Below are 13,637 nucleotides of genomic sequence, written 5' to 3' on the forward strand. Positions count from 1 at the left end.
TAGCAACTTTAGGAAGCTGGAAGACTAGCAAGTGGCTACCTGGCACAGAGCACGGACCAATGCCGTAGTTTGGGGTACAGAGCGCAAGGCGGGGAAGCATCAGAAAGCAGCATTTTCAGTATTTCATTTCTGCCTGCTGGTACCAGTAAAGGTTCCTCTGTGAGGTGTAGACATGGTTCTGGTCTCTTAATCTGTCTAGAGGTAAGCCTGGGCTGATACTCGTGGCACAGTTGAGAGAATAAGCTAGTCTAGTACCAGCTATTGTATACATTTACTGAGTGTGCATTTTTTCATGTCTGCACATTCAGGCTTACATATAGGATTCAGTCCTGACAGTTTTAAACACAGAGCTGCATGCAATCACTGCAATATAGCAAAGGAGACTTCTGTGCAAGACTTAGCAGATTTATCTCATCAGAATTCATCCTGCGGAGATTTGCAATTGTTAGTTACAAAACTCTTTGGTAGTAAACCAAGGATGAAATCTGGACGCCTACCTGCAGTTCTTCAGGTCTTGAAATATCATTTCAAGCGAGGAAAAAATAAGACTGGGCAAACACCTTTTGTTGTCTAACACAGTATCACTTACCAATGGCAGCTGAATAAAGTCTGTAAAAAACATTCATCAGTACCCTAGCACCGCTATAAACTCTTGGCGAGCTCCTATTAGGGCTTGTCTCAAGATAGGAAAAAGCAACAAACACTTACATCTTGCAATGGGGTGGGCAGTGCCTATTAGCTACCATTTCTCTGCTTTCCCTTTCTTTGCATGAACTTTTCACTAGCATGACTACTACAGGTAGGAAGTGCAATTCTTAACCGGTAAAAACAGAATCAGATACATGAAAATGATAAATATTGCTTTATTAAATTACCTTTATACTCCTACAAAGAAATTTTCTGATTTCCATTACAGAATTAAATGAAGGAAATTCATTGCTACCTCTGCAGTTATCTAAATTTAGATACAAAAAGGTTGCAAAAAGACCAGCCTATTCAAGTTACATAAAAAAAAGGCAGAGAATAGACAAGTTCCTTTAGGAATCTTGAGGCTCAGAAATATAGTCCTATAATACAATGAAATTAAGAATTCAGCAATGTGTTGAACAATTGTAAACTGTAACTGCACTAGTGGACCACATTATTCAGCAGTTTCCTTAAAGGTATGAACTGTGAACTGAACAAAAAGTGTAGCTGACACAGCAGACCTCATTTAGTTGTTCTCCCTTTCACTCCCTCCAAGTAAAAGTTGTGAGATCAGCATTCAGCATTTAAACGATAGGAAGGAAACTTGCCTCCATAAATATCAGAAATTTCTCCATTCCATAACTATTTATATAAAGTAACTAGCTGTTACAAATCAGTTTCAAGTAAAACAGGTGGCTGAGGCAAAATAATCAAAATCAGATCATACACCATTTTACTGTAAATACAGTAATTTGAAAGATAAACACATATCCATAGCACTGACAGCATATCAATGCTCCTGTATTATAGACATGATGTGTCAGTAGAAAATTAGGATGTCTATTATCAAAATCAAGGACATTCATTCCAGTCTCTGGTAATCTAATCTTAGTGCAAAACAGATGCTAAGACATATTTAGCAAAGAAGGTGATACATTTAAGGCCAAAAATTTGTTCAGTCATCACTATCGCTTCCAGATTCACTCAGCTGCAAGTCATTTCCTAGAAGAAAAAGAGTCACCACATTAGTCATTTTCAGGGAAATACTTTTCTTCTTTCAAGATATTCCCTTTCCCCAGTCAAAAGCTTACAAAACCAAATACCAAATAGGTCAGGGTTGTTTACTAGATGATCTTTAAAGGTCCCTTCTAACCCAAACTATTCTATGGTAAGGGAATAAATGGGTGTAGAACCAAACTCCCCCGTGACAGAATCTTAGAGAGATCACTTTTCTACAGTTCTAAAGTCTTGGCAAGGAAGCATTAGCTTATTAGCCACAAGTGCATTTACTTAATATCACCAGATCACAAAAGACAACACCTAGCTATCTTTGCCACCCACATTTTCATGCTTCATAAGTGGGAAAACTGCTGGTGAATGCAGTTTTGTGAAAAACGAGTTGTTGGTTGGTTTTTTTTGAAACACATCTGAATGTTGCTCAGCTGTGCTTGAAAACAGAGTGGTGTCTCAATCAAGCAGAGCAGCTCTTTGATGTACCATTTAAAGATGTATCAGTGACCTACTATTTCAAACAGGTTTTGGAACAAGTGAACAAACAAAACATCAAAAGAAATTTAACACAGCACTTTAATTTGGTGCCTATATATATATTTCAAAATGGGGAAGTACAGAGAAAGACTACGTTGTGCTTACAATGGCTGCCCACAAGCTTAGTGGGTAGGAGGGTGGGAATTTTTCCAGGATGTCAGATAACTAACAAAAAAAAAAAATACAGCAGCACACTCTATATAGAACCTACATCGTATCTAGCAATGGCCCACGCCTTCTTCAGAATTTGTTCCAACTAGTATGCTTTTATTCACACCTCCCTTGCCAAACAGTAATAATTAAAAAAAAAAAAAACCCACGTTGTAAAGAAATGGCCTAAAAAGCAAAGAAAAATCACTGAAACTGAGCAGGCACACTCTTTTCGCATGCCCTTTCCTCAGCTGCAGCACCCTTCACAGGTCACTTCTGTAGAGGGGTAGAAAAGTAACCTCAAGAGGGTAAACCCAACAAGATGCTCAGATTGGATCTTTGTAATCAGGCATTATAATTTCTTGCCAGAACACTGAAGTCTTTAATATGGCTGCATTTAGCCTTCTTCTATTTCCCCTTATGTCATTACTAAAGCTTAGAATCCTCTGCAACAAACAGAAAACCATCTATGTAAGACACCAGCAGTGCAGATAGCTGTTTCCAGCAATCTTTAAAGTACTACTGTAGACAAATTGTTTCCAATCTTCTACACAAAATAATATGGCTGTAGTTGTCTCTAATAAAAAAAGCTATTCTGACAGAATAAAATCCAGTCATTTGTTGATAATTATTCAGGACAATATATTATCCTAAGAACCAGTATTTCAAGGCATACATTTCAACTCATACATTTATCACTCAGAAGAAACCCTACAGTGAATTCTTAGAAATCCCAGCCCTGATAGGCACTACCTACTTTAGGAGAGAACTGGGAGTATGAACAAGAAGATAACCTTCCAAATAGTCATTCTGCAGCCTTCAAAAGTTATTTCAACATAGTTAATAAACCCTGTAACACCAGCCAAAAATATCAATGCTTGTGAAAACCAGCAGATGGGAAAAGCAAAAACTCAAAAGTTCCAGAATGAGAAATAATGCATTAGGATTTACTTAAGGGAAAACTTTCTGTCCCATTTTTATAACCCTACTTCCAAAAAACACCTTCAGAGAGATGGCAAAATAACAGAAAAGAGTTGGCAGTTTTCAGATGGTTTTGGTGCAATAATGGAAAGCTCATTTAACAAGGACTCTCAAGAAACATCTAGACTCTGTTGTACTTCTGAGGCAGCAATAAATTTGGAAAAACTATTGAATTCAGTTTGCAAGTGCCAGTTGCTTATCAGCAGTATTAACTGGGGAAACAGATCACACTGCAAATCACGTTTCCTAAATTTTTCAATTAGTGGCTATAATACATTCAGTTGAATTCTTGCAAGTTGGAACAGGAAAACTCATAGGAGTGACTCATGGTTCACAGATCTTAGTGGTCACACCAATATCAAACCAGTAAAAGGTAAAATTATTTCATGACTGGCTGCTTGTACCAACACCAAGTATCAAAAGAAGTGAAGTTATGCTGAATGCCATGTACATAGCCCATCTATGCTGGTTTTCCTTTGGAAAATTACTTGTTTAAACAAAAAAGTAGACATAAAGGAACATATGATCAAATATTTATGAAAAGATTTACAAATTTTGTTAAAAGGCAAATCGTGAGCCTGTATAATCACCTTCCAAAGGCAAAACAGGGAAGAAGCAGTATTTTGGGGGTGAGGGGCACTCTTGAGCCCCAGATTTCTGAAGAGGTAGCTTTTGTATATCTGACAGAGGGTATTTAGTTACCACACTCTAGACACCACGTCCTGTGTTTTTGAAGTTTCACAGAACCTCAGCTGTAGGATCTTCTACATGCGAGATGAACCTCTGATCTCTAAACCTTCCTCCAGCCTTCAGCCTGCACACAGCAAGGCCAAAAGAAAACTTCACCAATTACCCTCCATTCCAGAGAGGGGCACAAAACTAGTCACGCACATTAAGCAGTCAAACCTCAAACCAGGATTAGACAAGCTCACAGCTTGTGCTGACATTTGTTGATACAGTATTTTATTTTTGCAAAACATTGTTTGAGATGGAAGAAATGACTGTTCAGGACCCCGACTGAGGACTCGCCACTGAAGCTAGAACCACGTGTTAAGGGATTTAGTTTCTCCAAGTTTCACTCTCCTGCCAAATTCCTTCAGCAAGGGAGCTACAGAAACACATTCTCCTTGAAAGTATCTGTTTCGATCTTTGTCTGGTTGAAGTGTATTCTAAACGTTAACCATACTGGAGGTGGGGACAGAATTGTTTTGAGCAGTAAATAGATCTGGAGCCATAACAGAAGTAAATGTGATTAAGCAAAAAATTTAGGCAAGCTCAGACAGTCAAGCCCAAGGCTTGATGTTACAGACAGAGGTTTTGCCTGTCAACATGGTTCACGTGCATCATCAAACCACCAACTGCCCTGGTAACAGTTTTGATGTTGTCATGTTTTAAGCAGCGTTTTCTCACTATGACTATCGGTGGCCTTGGCCACCTGTGCTCCTATGTGCATTTCTCAGTGGAAGCCTTGCCAGCTGGGATTCTGTCACTGGGGGCAGAGCTTAATCTCGTTTTCATAACAGTGTTATTTAAAGCATGAAGCATGGGAAATCCCATTTGTGAATAAGGGTTGAAATAAATGGCACACTCCAAAGTTACGCAAATTCTCAATATGAAGATATTGTTCCCTACAGGGTCAGTAAAATAAAAGCAGCATTTAGTCCTTTGCACATGAAGTCACAGGACTTGTCAGTCTGATCTTATCTGTTAATGCAGTATACAAATATCCAGCACAGATATTTAATTAAGTATTTAAATACTAGCTACAAAAAAACCCAACCTGCTCATGTTATCCATCAGGTACTGAAATAAAAGCAGATCTGCCAGAGTCTAAAATTTCAGTACAACAATTTTACATATAAATGAAAAAACCTTAAAGATCTCAGGCTGCAAACTAGGGTTGATGGGAGTCTGTTCAAACCAGGAGCCTGCAGCTAAGCACCTAATTAAAAACATAATCATTTTCGAAGAGTCAATGTAACTGAATACTCACTTCTCTCTCTCAATACTCCAGCTATTCAGGTAGCAAACTTAAAAAAGTAAAATCCCTCTAGGTAGAGAATCTTTTTTTCCTGTCCAAACTCTCCTTTTTGAATATGTTTCTTGAAGAACATCACAGCTACTCTTCTAATTACATTTTTACTTGCCTGAATGGCTGGAATAAGACAGTATCACCTGAAAGCAAATCATCTGCTTCCTTATGTGCAAAGGACAGTTTTGCCATGCTGTCCAGTGGAACAGTGCCACGAATAATAGTAACTGGAGTAGCTAAAAATACACCATCTCTTCTGTAATTCAGCATACTGCAAGTATAGTATCTTTCCCATCGTTCTACCCAAGAAATTATAAATGTATGTTTTGGGAGTGCCCTGTTAGTTCAAATATTTTCAGTAGAAAATTACTGTTCTCCAGTCCCAATGTATATAACTGGGAGGAAGCCAGAAGAACTTAGGAAATATTTTCTACTGCATCAGCTTTAATTTAATATCTCTGGGGACCAAGAACCTTCTAGCCCAGTGTCTAATTCAGACCATGGCTGAACAATCAAACCCTAGCATCACTTCCCGCAGTTTTAATTATAACAGAGACATACTTAAAAACAATATGGTTTCCTTTCAGAATCTTGATGTCTGGAATTGTGCACTAAGAAAAGAACAGCCTTTGTACTTACGTAGCGTATTCATCATATGACCACTGCCCTCTTGGGATCTGTTATGACTGGCATCTTTGTCAGGGACAGCCTGTTGTGGTATGGCAGACACGGTAGGCTGTGGCTGCAAATACGGCATTGACATAGGAAGAGAGGGCTTCATTTCCTCGTCTTCAGACTCACTAGAACTATTTTCACTACTTGATGAAGAGGACGAAGAACTTTTAGAGTCAGATGAACTGTCAGAGCTACTCAGCTGGTCCATGATACTGGCTTCTGCTTTTAGCTCTGCAAACGATACAGTTTCTTTCTCAGTTAACATTCATCATAATTGAAATGTAAGATGAAGGGAAAAAGTCATAAAAAAGAAAAATCAACAACAGAAATCACGTACATGCATTTTAGCAGCTAGAAAAGACTAAAAACTCTCCAGAACAAAGCAGAAGGCACAAGCAAGCATCCAGCCTGTCATGTGGTTTTCTTCTCTCGTTGCTTGGGCACTTTCACCCTTTCAAGCCAAGCATTAGAACAAAGGTGATTATGAACTCAAATGCTAACCCCACATTCCACAGTGCAGCGCATCCCACATAGTCTTTAATTTCTGCAACTAGTAAGTCTTCTGTAGTTTCCTTAGAACTCCCAAAGATGCCTTCCACTGCCTAAAAACTGCAGTTAAAATCACACAGGTAAGTTAGAGCTAAGATACCTGCAGCTGCACCCAAAATGCCTTCCAGCAGTTCAGATTGACAATCAATACACTTGTTTGGACTATGTGATGTTTTGTTCAAAAGCAAGCACGAAGAATATCCAAAGGAACCACCCACAGTTTACTATTAGGAAGATTTCACCAAATCTTCATTCTCTTTATAGATTTGGGAGCAGGAGGGTCATCTAGAATAACATGAGGTGAACAGGAAATACTGGAAATGAAAATATCAGATTAACTCAACCAACTAGTATTCTTCATGAAATAATTCACCTGACTACAATAATATTTAGGAGAGTACAACTGGGTAGTTCATGCTGCACAGTATGCATTTTTTGTTATATACTAGCCAACATACAGAGGAAGTTAAGTTTTGCAGAAAGGGTACTCATAATAAGTGTGCAAAATAGGGATAATGCTGAAGCAAGAAGTCCAAAACAGACCACTGAATCATGGTGGATGGAGATTTTATACAGCAGCTTGAGAAGTACACCCAGAGTGCAGAAGTTCATCACTATAAAAGATTGCAACTACCCCGATATTTGTTAAGATGGTCTTACAAGCACTTGGAATACTTCAGGAGCAGCTTTGATAAAACGGACATAAAAAGCAAGCAGGAGAGTGGCACATCTCACTTCAGATTTACCCAATCTAGCAGAACAGGTTGAAGATGAAAGTCACCAAGATGTAAGATGGCTTAGAGGTTAATCAACAGAAGGGGCAGCAAAAGAACAAGCCTCAATGCAAACTTTCACGAAGCCCACCAATTCCAAGTTATCAAAGGCCCCTCTAAAGGAAAGGTACTTAGGCCAGTCAGCCCTATCAAAGGCCAGTCTAAAGGAAAAGGGTGTTGAGGAAAAATGGCACCTGAAATACTGCAGCTATGGCTACAAGGACGAATTAACCCAATGCCAAGATTGAACAAAAAGTACAATAAAAGATCATACTGGCAGAATCAAATGTAAGGGGAGGAATAAATGGAAGCATCTTCCTGTTACTACGAACATATGCAAGAGAACAGCTTAAGGAGAGAAAAGAAGACAGAAAAGCTAAGGCAAAAAAATTAGGCTGCTGTAGTAGAAAATCAAGAAGTCATTTCAAAATTTATTCTGGAGAAGAAAGGCCAAAGAAACAACTGATCTACTACACATCTGGAGCTCTAAGCTAACTGGAAGATACTACTCAAGTCCTATGCATTTAATTCCACTTCCTCCCTCCTCTCACTAATGTCTAATAAGTGAAAAAATAATTAAAATGAAAGGCCAATAGTTAATACAAAAAAAACGAGAAATAGGATCTCTGCCTTGACCTCTGACGTATTTTAATCTGACAGAATTTAAATTAAGTGTTTTCAAACAGTGAAGGAAGGGCTGTACATATACTAGAGAACAAAGGTAGAGTGATCTTTCCCCCCACTCAATAAAATATCGTTAGTACCAAGCTCAAGGTAGCACACTTAAGCAGGAATAGTCAGTTACACAACCATGAGATAAAGAACGATTAAGGAGGCAACACTTCTGAAGTCTGAATTCCAGCACTACACTCAGTTCTACTACACCGTGCTGATGCAGAAGCGACAGGCGTTACAGCGGGATGTGATGCTGTTTGGTCTTTGTGCATAAAGATGAATAGTGCCTGTAAGACAGCCCCTGTCTTGCCCAACCCAGCACTGTGAAAACCTTAGCTCAAACAGCAAATGTATTTAGGCACTATACCTCAGGAAGTTTTTGGACTCGTAAGACAGCTAAAGGAGATTGACAGTGAATCAGGGATCCAGAAAACTTCTAAGGAAAGACTGAAGCAGCTGGCATCATTTTGCATAAAAAAATGGAAAAGACATAGCAGCTTCCGAGTACAGGAAAGGCTGCTCAAAAGCAGCAGAGTAACCTAGTCTATACTTGCACGATAAATATGAAAGGAGTAATGGGCTTACTGTCAGATTAGGTATCGGGAAGAACCTGAACAGTAAGGAGAGCAAAGCCCTGGAATGGATTGCCAGAGGGAACACTGGAAGTCTTTAAGAACAGGTTAAAAAATTATGTCAGAAATTTGACTTTAAAACAGAAGGATGAATTAGATGACTTTACATGGTCCCTGCCATCCCTATTTGTCAATCACGTCACATTCTTTAGTAGTACTCAAAATTGGACTGGCACTACAAGGAGTTTGATACACGCTGGCAGTCACTTTGGTGACTCCCAATACATTTGAGGGGCAGCAGTGGTGTAAAACAACAGACCACCAAGAAAAGGCATCGTTTCATTCCATGTGCTCAAGTACTCCTTCCTCTTTGCAATGTTAGATATATTCTAGTACTTTACCGTAATACGGATTTCTGGTCAGAGTTTAAGACCAAAATGGAAAACAAAACCCTTTCAAAAACGACACATCTGAAAAAAGAAAATCTGTTTAAAGAATTCAGAACATCTTGGGAGGCAGATGTCAATTCCAGTCAATGAAACTGCCACCTGTCAGCATTTCCGTAGCAAGTAATTACCACCTGCCACATCCTCCTCATCCTCCAAAAGGAAATAAGGCCTCCTATTAAGTGAAACATGAGTGTCTCACCAAACCAGAGTCTCTCAAGAATACAGTACATAGCACCGTTCAAGGGTTGATTTATGATGGTTTTTAGCTGTCTTTTTCATTGGAACCTCATCTTCCACAAGGTCTTATCCAGTAATTTAAAACGTATTTTTGAGTAGTAAAGCACTGTAACCTATATGTTTGCGGAGGGCAGAGAAGCAACGTCAGCATGGAAGTGACTCGGTTCCAGCGCCACAGCACAACCAGCTGTGCACCTGATTAAAGTAGAAGCGGAAGGCAGAAGCAAGGAGAGCATACGCTGGGACCTTCGGCAATATTAAGCCAATCTGATTTTCAAGCAAGTTTCAAATACTATTTAACTGCTTGTGCCAGAGTTGTCATGTCCCTATCAGGGCAAAGTGCTCACACAATCAGTGTCTAGCATGAATCTCAAATTTACAAACCCTCAAAACCACACAGAAAAACCCCACCTTGACTCTTATAAACTAACTGCTAGTTAAGGGCAAAGTTTCTGAAACTTACGTGCCAGTGGAGCTTACCTCGTTCAATATCATCCATAGGAGAAGATGGAGACATCTTTTCTTTTGGTGGAGAGTTTTTAAGGTTGTTTGGAACCTTAGCTACATTTCGCATTTGCTGCTGTTGCTGCTCTATGCGAGACTGGACTTTACTGCTTCCGTCAGCTCTGTGCGTAAAATCGAAAGAATTTCAATTACTAGAAGACAAGACTCAAGGAAAAAAGTAAGGATGTAGGTGCAGTACCTTAACTTAGGGAATTATTTGTCATGCCTTTCTAAATAACATCATTAGATTTCTAGATATGTTATTATACTGGCACATAATTACATAGAGATGCATTACTGTTTTTTTAATACAGTGCTAATAACTTCTTAAACATTTGTCAGTTAATTTGGTTTTATACCTGGCTCTTAATAATTCTGATGGAGATTACTTACTCTCCAGCAGAAACAAATGTATTTAAAATCTTGGCATGGGAAAAACAAGCCATTAATGGTACTGAAACATTTCACAGAATTTCTTTCTTTTTTATTTTCTCATTTAGACATCAGAAGACAGTAGGCAAGTTACTCCCCAAACAAGTTTTTCCACCTCTAAATTCATCAGAAAATAGATATCATCTCTTTCGATGCGTCAGTTTTCAGTTTTTTAAAAAAACAAAGCAAAAAATTCCAAATCCCAGCATTTCCATTTCTTCTGCCCATCAAGTCTTGAAAGCTGTAAAGTCAGCGTGCTGAGAAGGTAGGCTTTTCAGACTACTGAACAAGGCTAGGTACTTCCTAAAAATGAAGTTTTGCTAAATATAGCAAAGGGTAGTTATGTATCTCAGTTTAGACTCATTAAAAAAAATAAAATTGATTTTCACAATGAGTAAAGCACAGTTGTTTCTCCTGTAAATCACCCACCTGGTTTTTTTCACAGTGATGTTGCTACTGAGTTTCTCTAGGCGACATTCTCCAGTGTCATGGTTGATAATTAAGATACATTCTTTTAGGTAAGGCTTCTTTGAGCCCTTGAACACAGTCACTGGTGGAGTTGAGCCCTATTAAATCAGAAATCCAGAAAGTGTTACTCCTGTAGTCTTTTTTTTTTTTTTTTTCCTTAGAAACAGCAATCCATCACAGTGATGACAAGTTCACTACAAGTGATCATTTCTACCCTTTAAAGATGCTATCAGTTAATTCAAATTAGATTCCCAGTAGTTATAACCAAAAGCAGCTGGGGTTTCATTGGAACAGGATTCACCCAGCTTAGTTTAGTTTGAAACTGATTAAACATTTATTTCCCAATGAGAGCACACTCACTGCAGGAGCCCTTTTACCAAAAGGCGTTTCAGTTACCCTCTCAGCAGAGCAGTAAAGCATGGCAGGTAGTAAATTTTCCCTTTGCAGTCTTTCCTGCTTTAGAACTGCACTAGGGCAATAAATACCAAGGGGAAACTTGCACTGCCAACATCCACATGAAGCTTTTCTGTGTATGCAACCCTTCTGGGTCATCCTACAGCATATTTCCAGTGTGGTGAATACACTTAAAAGTTACAGCCCAGCTGTTTAACCTTTAGGTCTTTCGTAATTTTATACTCTTAGAGCAATCGCTTTTCTGCTCTAAAAATCACACAAGCAGCTCTGAATCAACAGTGAAACTTTGTATAATTCTATATTAAGTTTACACTTATGACAACTAAATAAATCACTCCTTTTGACCCGCCACTCTTCAGCCACCCCACTCACCTCAATATTTGGCAGTGTTATTGTCACCTGTTCACCTTTGCCAACTTCAAGGTCTCCTTCACAGGACATATCAATAGACGCAGGTTTAAAGTCATCTAAATACAAAACCAAAGTGTATTACTTAGGGGCTTTTCAGGAATCCCATAAATGTAGACACCTTTTAATTGCATTTGGAGGCTATTAAGTTAAAGCCTTTTTTGCTAGTGCATCATTCATTGTTTCCCTGAGCAGATTATTCCCTAAGTTAGTAGGATTCCAACTCAAGATGGTTTTTTCAAGATTCACGATAAGTGTTAAAACCTTTTGGTTAAAATCAGAAAAATTCTTCTAGATTTTAATGGATAAAGAAACTGAATGAGTGGCATTATGTTTCAAAAGATAAATCCTCACATAGATACTTTCAGAAAAATCAATAAAAAGTTTCTGAAGACGTTGATCCCAAACATGTGGGACATACACAAGTAACTGAAAATGCAAAGAACATCAATCCTCAGTATCCATTTTGGTAACCATTTCTGATTTTTTACAATGTGCATGTCGGAAGCTGACCAAAACTTGAATTTCGCTGTATTTATTTTTGTCAGAAATGAAATTAATTCCCAATTAAATACTAATTTCCTTTTTCTCTTTTTCAACATGTAAAGTATTGATTAAAATATGAGTTAAACAAAAGGAGATACCAATTTTTGGTCTTTTTCAAAAACCTGAGACACTGAAACCAAGCATGTGTCCAGGCACCAGCAGTGCAGCTGCGTAACCTACCATTATCTATAAAATACTATTTTCACCACATTTGAATTGGGAAGGGCAACAGCTAAGAGGCCTGCCAGCACAGATCTGGGGAGATAGGACGGCATCGAGAGGCTCTGCAAGGCACGTGGTAACGTGTGGGTTCAAACTCGTGGTTCCAGTGAACGCAGGCACGGGGCCAGTCCTGCAGCCGGGGGATGTCCGGCGCCCAGCCTCGCACCCTGGGCAGCGGCACCCGCTTGCAGCTGAAGAGAGGTGCGGAGGGACCAGGCGTGTAAAGAGCACCCATCAGACGTCACGGTCCTTGGCTACAACTCTTTGCCTCGCAGCCCGGCATCACCTGCTGGGGCTCGCTGGTGGCAGCGCTTTGTCGCGGCCGGGAGCTTCCCGGTGCTGCGATGCCTGCTGGAACGCCCAGGCCAGGCGGCACAGACCACTGCCGGGAACGGTGGCTCCAGCCCATGCACCAACCAGGCGAGAAAAACCAAGCATCAAGAGCTGGGAGCAGGACTACGCACACAGCAGAAGGCTTTGAGCTAAGATATGTGTAAAAGCCCCTGCTAACCTCGTTCTGGGCAAAACTCCACTTGTCATCTTACAAGGATAAGCATACCACAGTTCCAAAGGTTCTCATCAAATTACAGAACGTTTGCTTTAATGTACGGCCACTGGGTGGTTAATACTTTAGAAAACTCCAATTCCAGCGTCCATAAAGAGGATTCTGATCTTAACTTTTCACCAGCAGATGTCTTCCCCGTTGCTCGTCAGTTAACAAAAACTTCAGGTGTCAGAAAAGGACCTTTTTGACAGAACTGACAAACATGCTTGTTTCTAGGTCTTGTTTGTTGGAAGAGAGATTTCAAAACAGATTTTGGAACAAGTCACCACATTACAGGAGTCAGGAACAAATTGTTAAGTATAGGAGGTAGCAGACATGGTTCTCCGACTTCTTTAGAATTAGGGTAGATTTCAAGGTACAGCTTTAAACCCATTTATAGCTTTCACCCGCTCCCTGCCCTCCCGCAGCTGCGGACACCCCGAACCAAGTGCCATTTGGTCACGGAGAGCACATCCCCCAGCTCGCCGGCCAGCACGTTCTCCAGGGTGACCAAATCTTGAAGGGGGGGGTTGGAATCAGGCTATAAACACCAAACCCCCAAGCACCAGCCCTCAATCGCCCGCACTATAATCCTGAGAGCGCTGGTTTCCTAGCTACCCTCGGCACCTTGGAGCGCACACACCTCTGTAGATAGTAATTATGTACTCAGGGAGGGTCGGCTGGCTTCGCAATTAACCTTTTTCATGCTGAAGCGTGCTCAAATTCTAAAAAAAAATCTCAGGAAATGGGAGCAAAGCACCTGTCCCGGCC

The 13,637-nt window shown here is 39.8% G+C and overlaps 1 protein-coding gene across 1 annotated transcript; it reads right to left on the reverse strand.

Annotated features, from left to right (window-relative positions):
* Positions 1-848: 848 nt before the first annotated feature.
* Positions 849-11,613, reverse strand: EAF2 (ELL associated factor 2). Its single transcript, XM_009868495.1, has 5 exons — positions 11,519-11,613; positions 10,694-10,830; positions 9,809-9,954; positions 6,038-6,304; positions 849-1,689 (listed from the first exon to the last, which is right to left on the reverse strand). Exons 1-5 carry the CDS (start codon positions 11,585-11,587, stop codon positions 1,643-1,645), a joined length of 666 nt encoding a protein of 221 aa, XP_009866797.1. The 5' UTR covers positions 11,588-11,613; the 3' UTR covers positions 849-1,642.
* Between the last annotated feature and the right edge of the window lie 2,024 nt (positions 11,614-13,637).

The sequence above is a fragment of the Apaloderma vittatum genome, unplaced genomic scaffold (genome assembly GCF_000703405.1).
Source record: "Apaloderma vittatum isolate BGI_N311 unplaced genomic scaffold, ASM70340v1 scaffold32914, whole genome shotgun sequence".
Classification (NCBI taxonomy): domain Eukaryota; kingdom Metazoa; phylum Chordata; class Aves; order Trogoniformes; family Trogonidae; genus Apaloderma; species Apaloderma vittatum.

Excerpts from the sequence above, each read along its gene's own strand:
- EAF2 (XM_009868495.1), bottom strand. The coding sequence starts at position 11,587 with ATGTCCTGTGAAGGAGACCTTGAAGTTGGCAAAGGTGAACAGGTGACA. Across the intron at positions 9,955-10,693 it reads ATCACTGTGAAAAAAACCAG|AGCTGACGGAAGCAGTAAAG; the intron begins GTGGGTGATTTA and ends TTTTACGCACAG. Across the intron at positions 6,305-9,808 it reads TATGGATGATATTGAACGAG|AGCTAAAAGCAGAAGCCAGT; the intron begins GTAAGCTCCACT and ends TATCGTTTGCAG.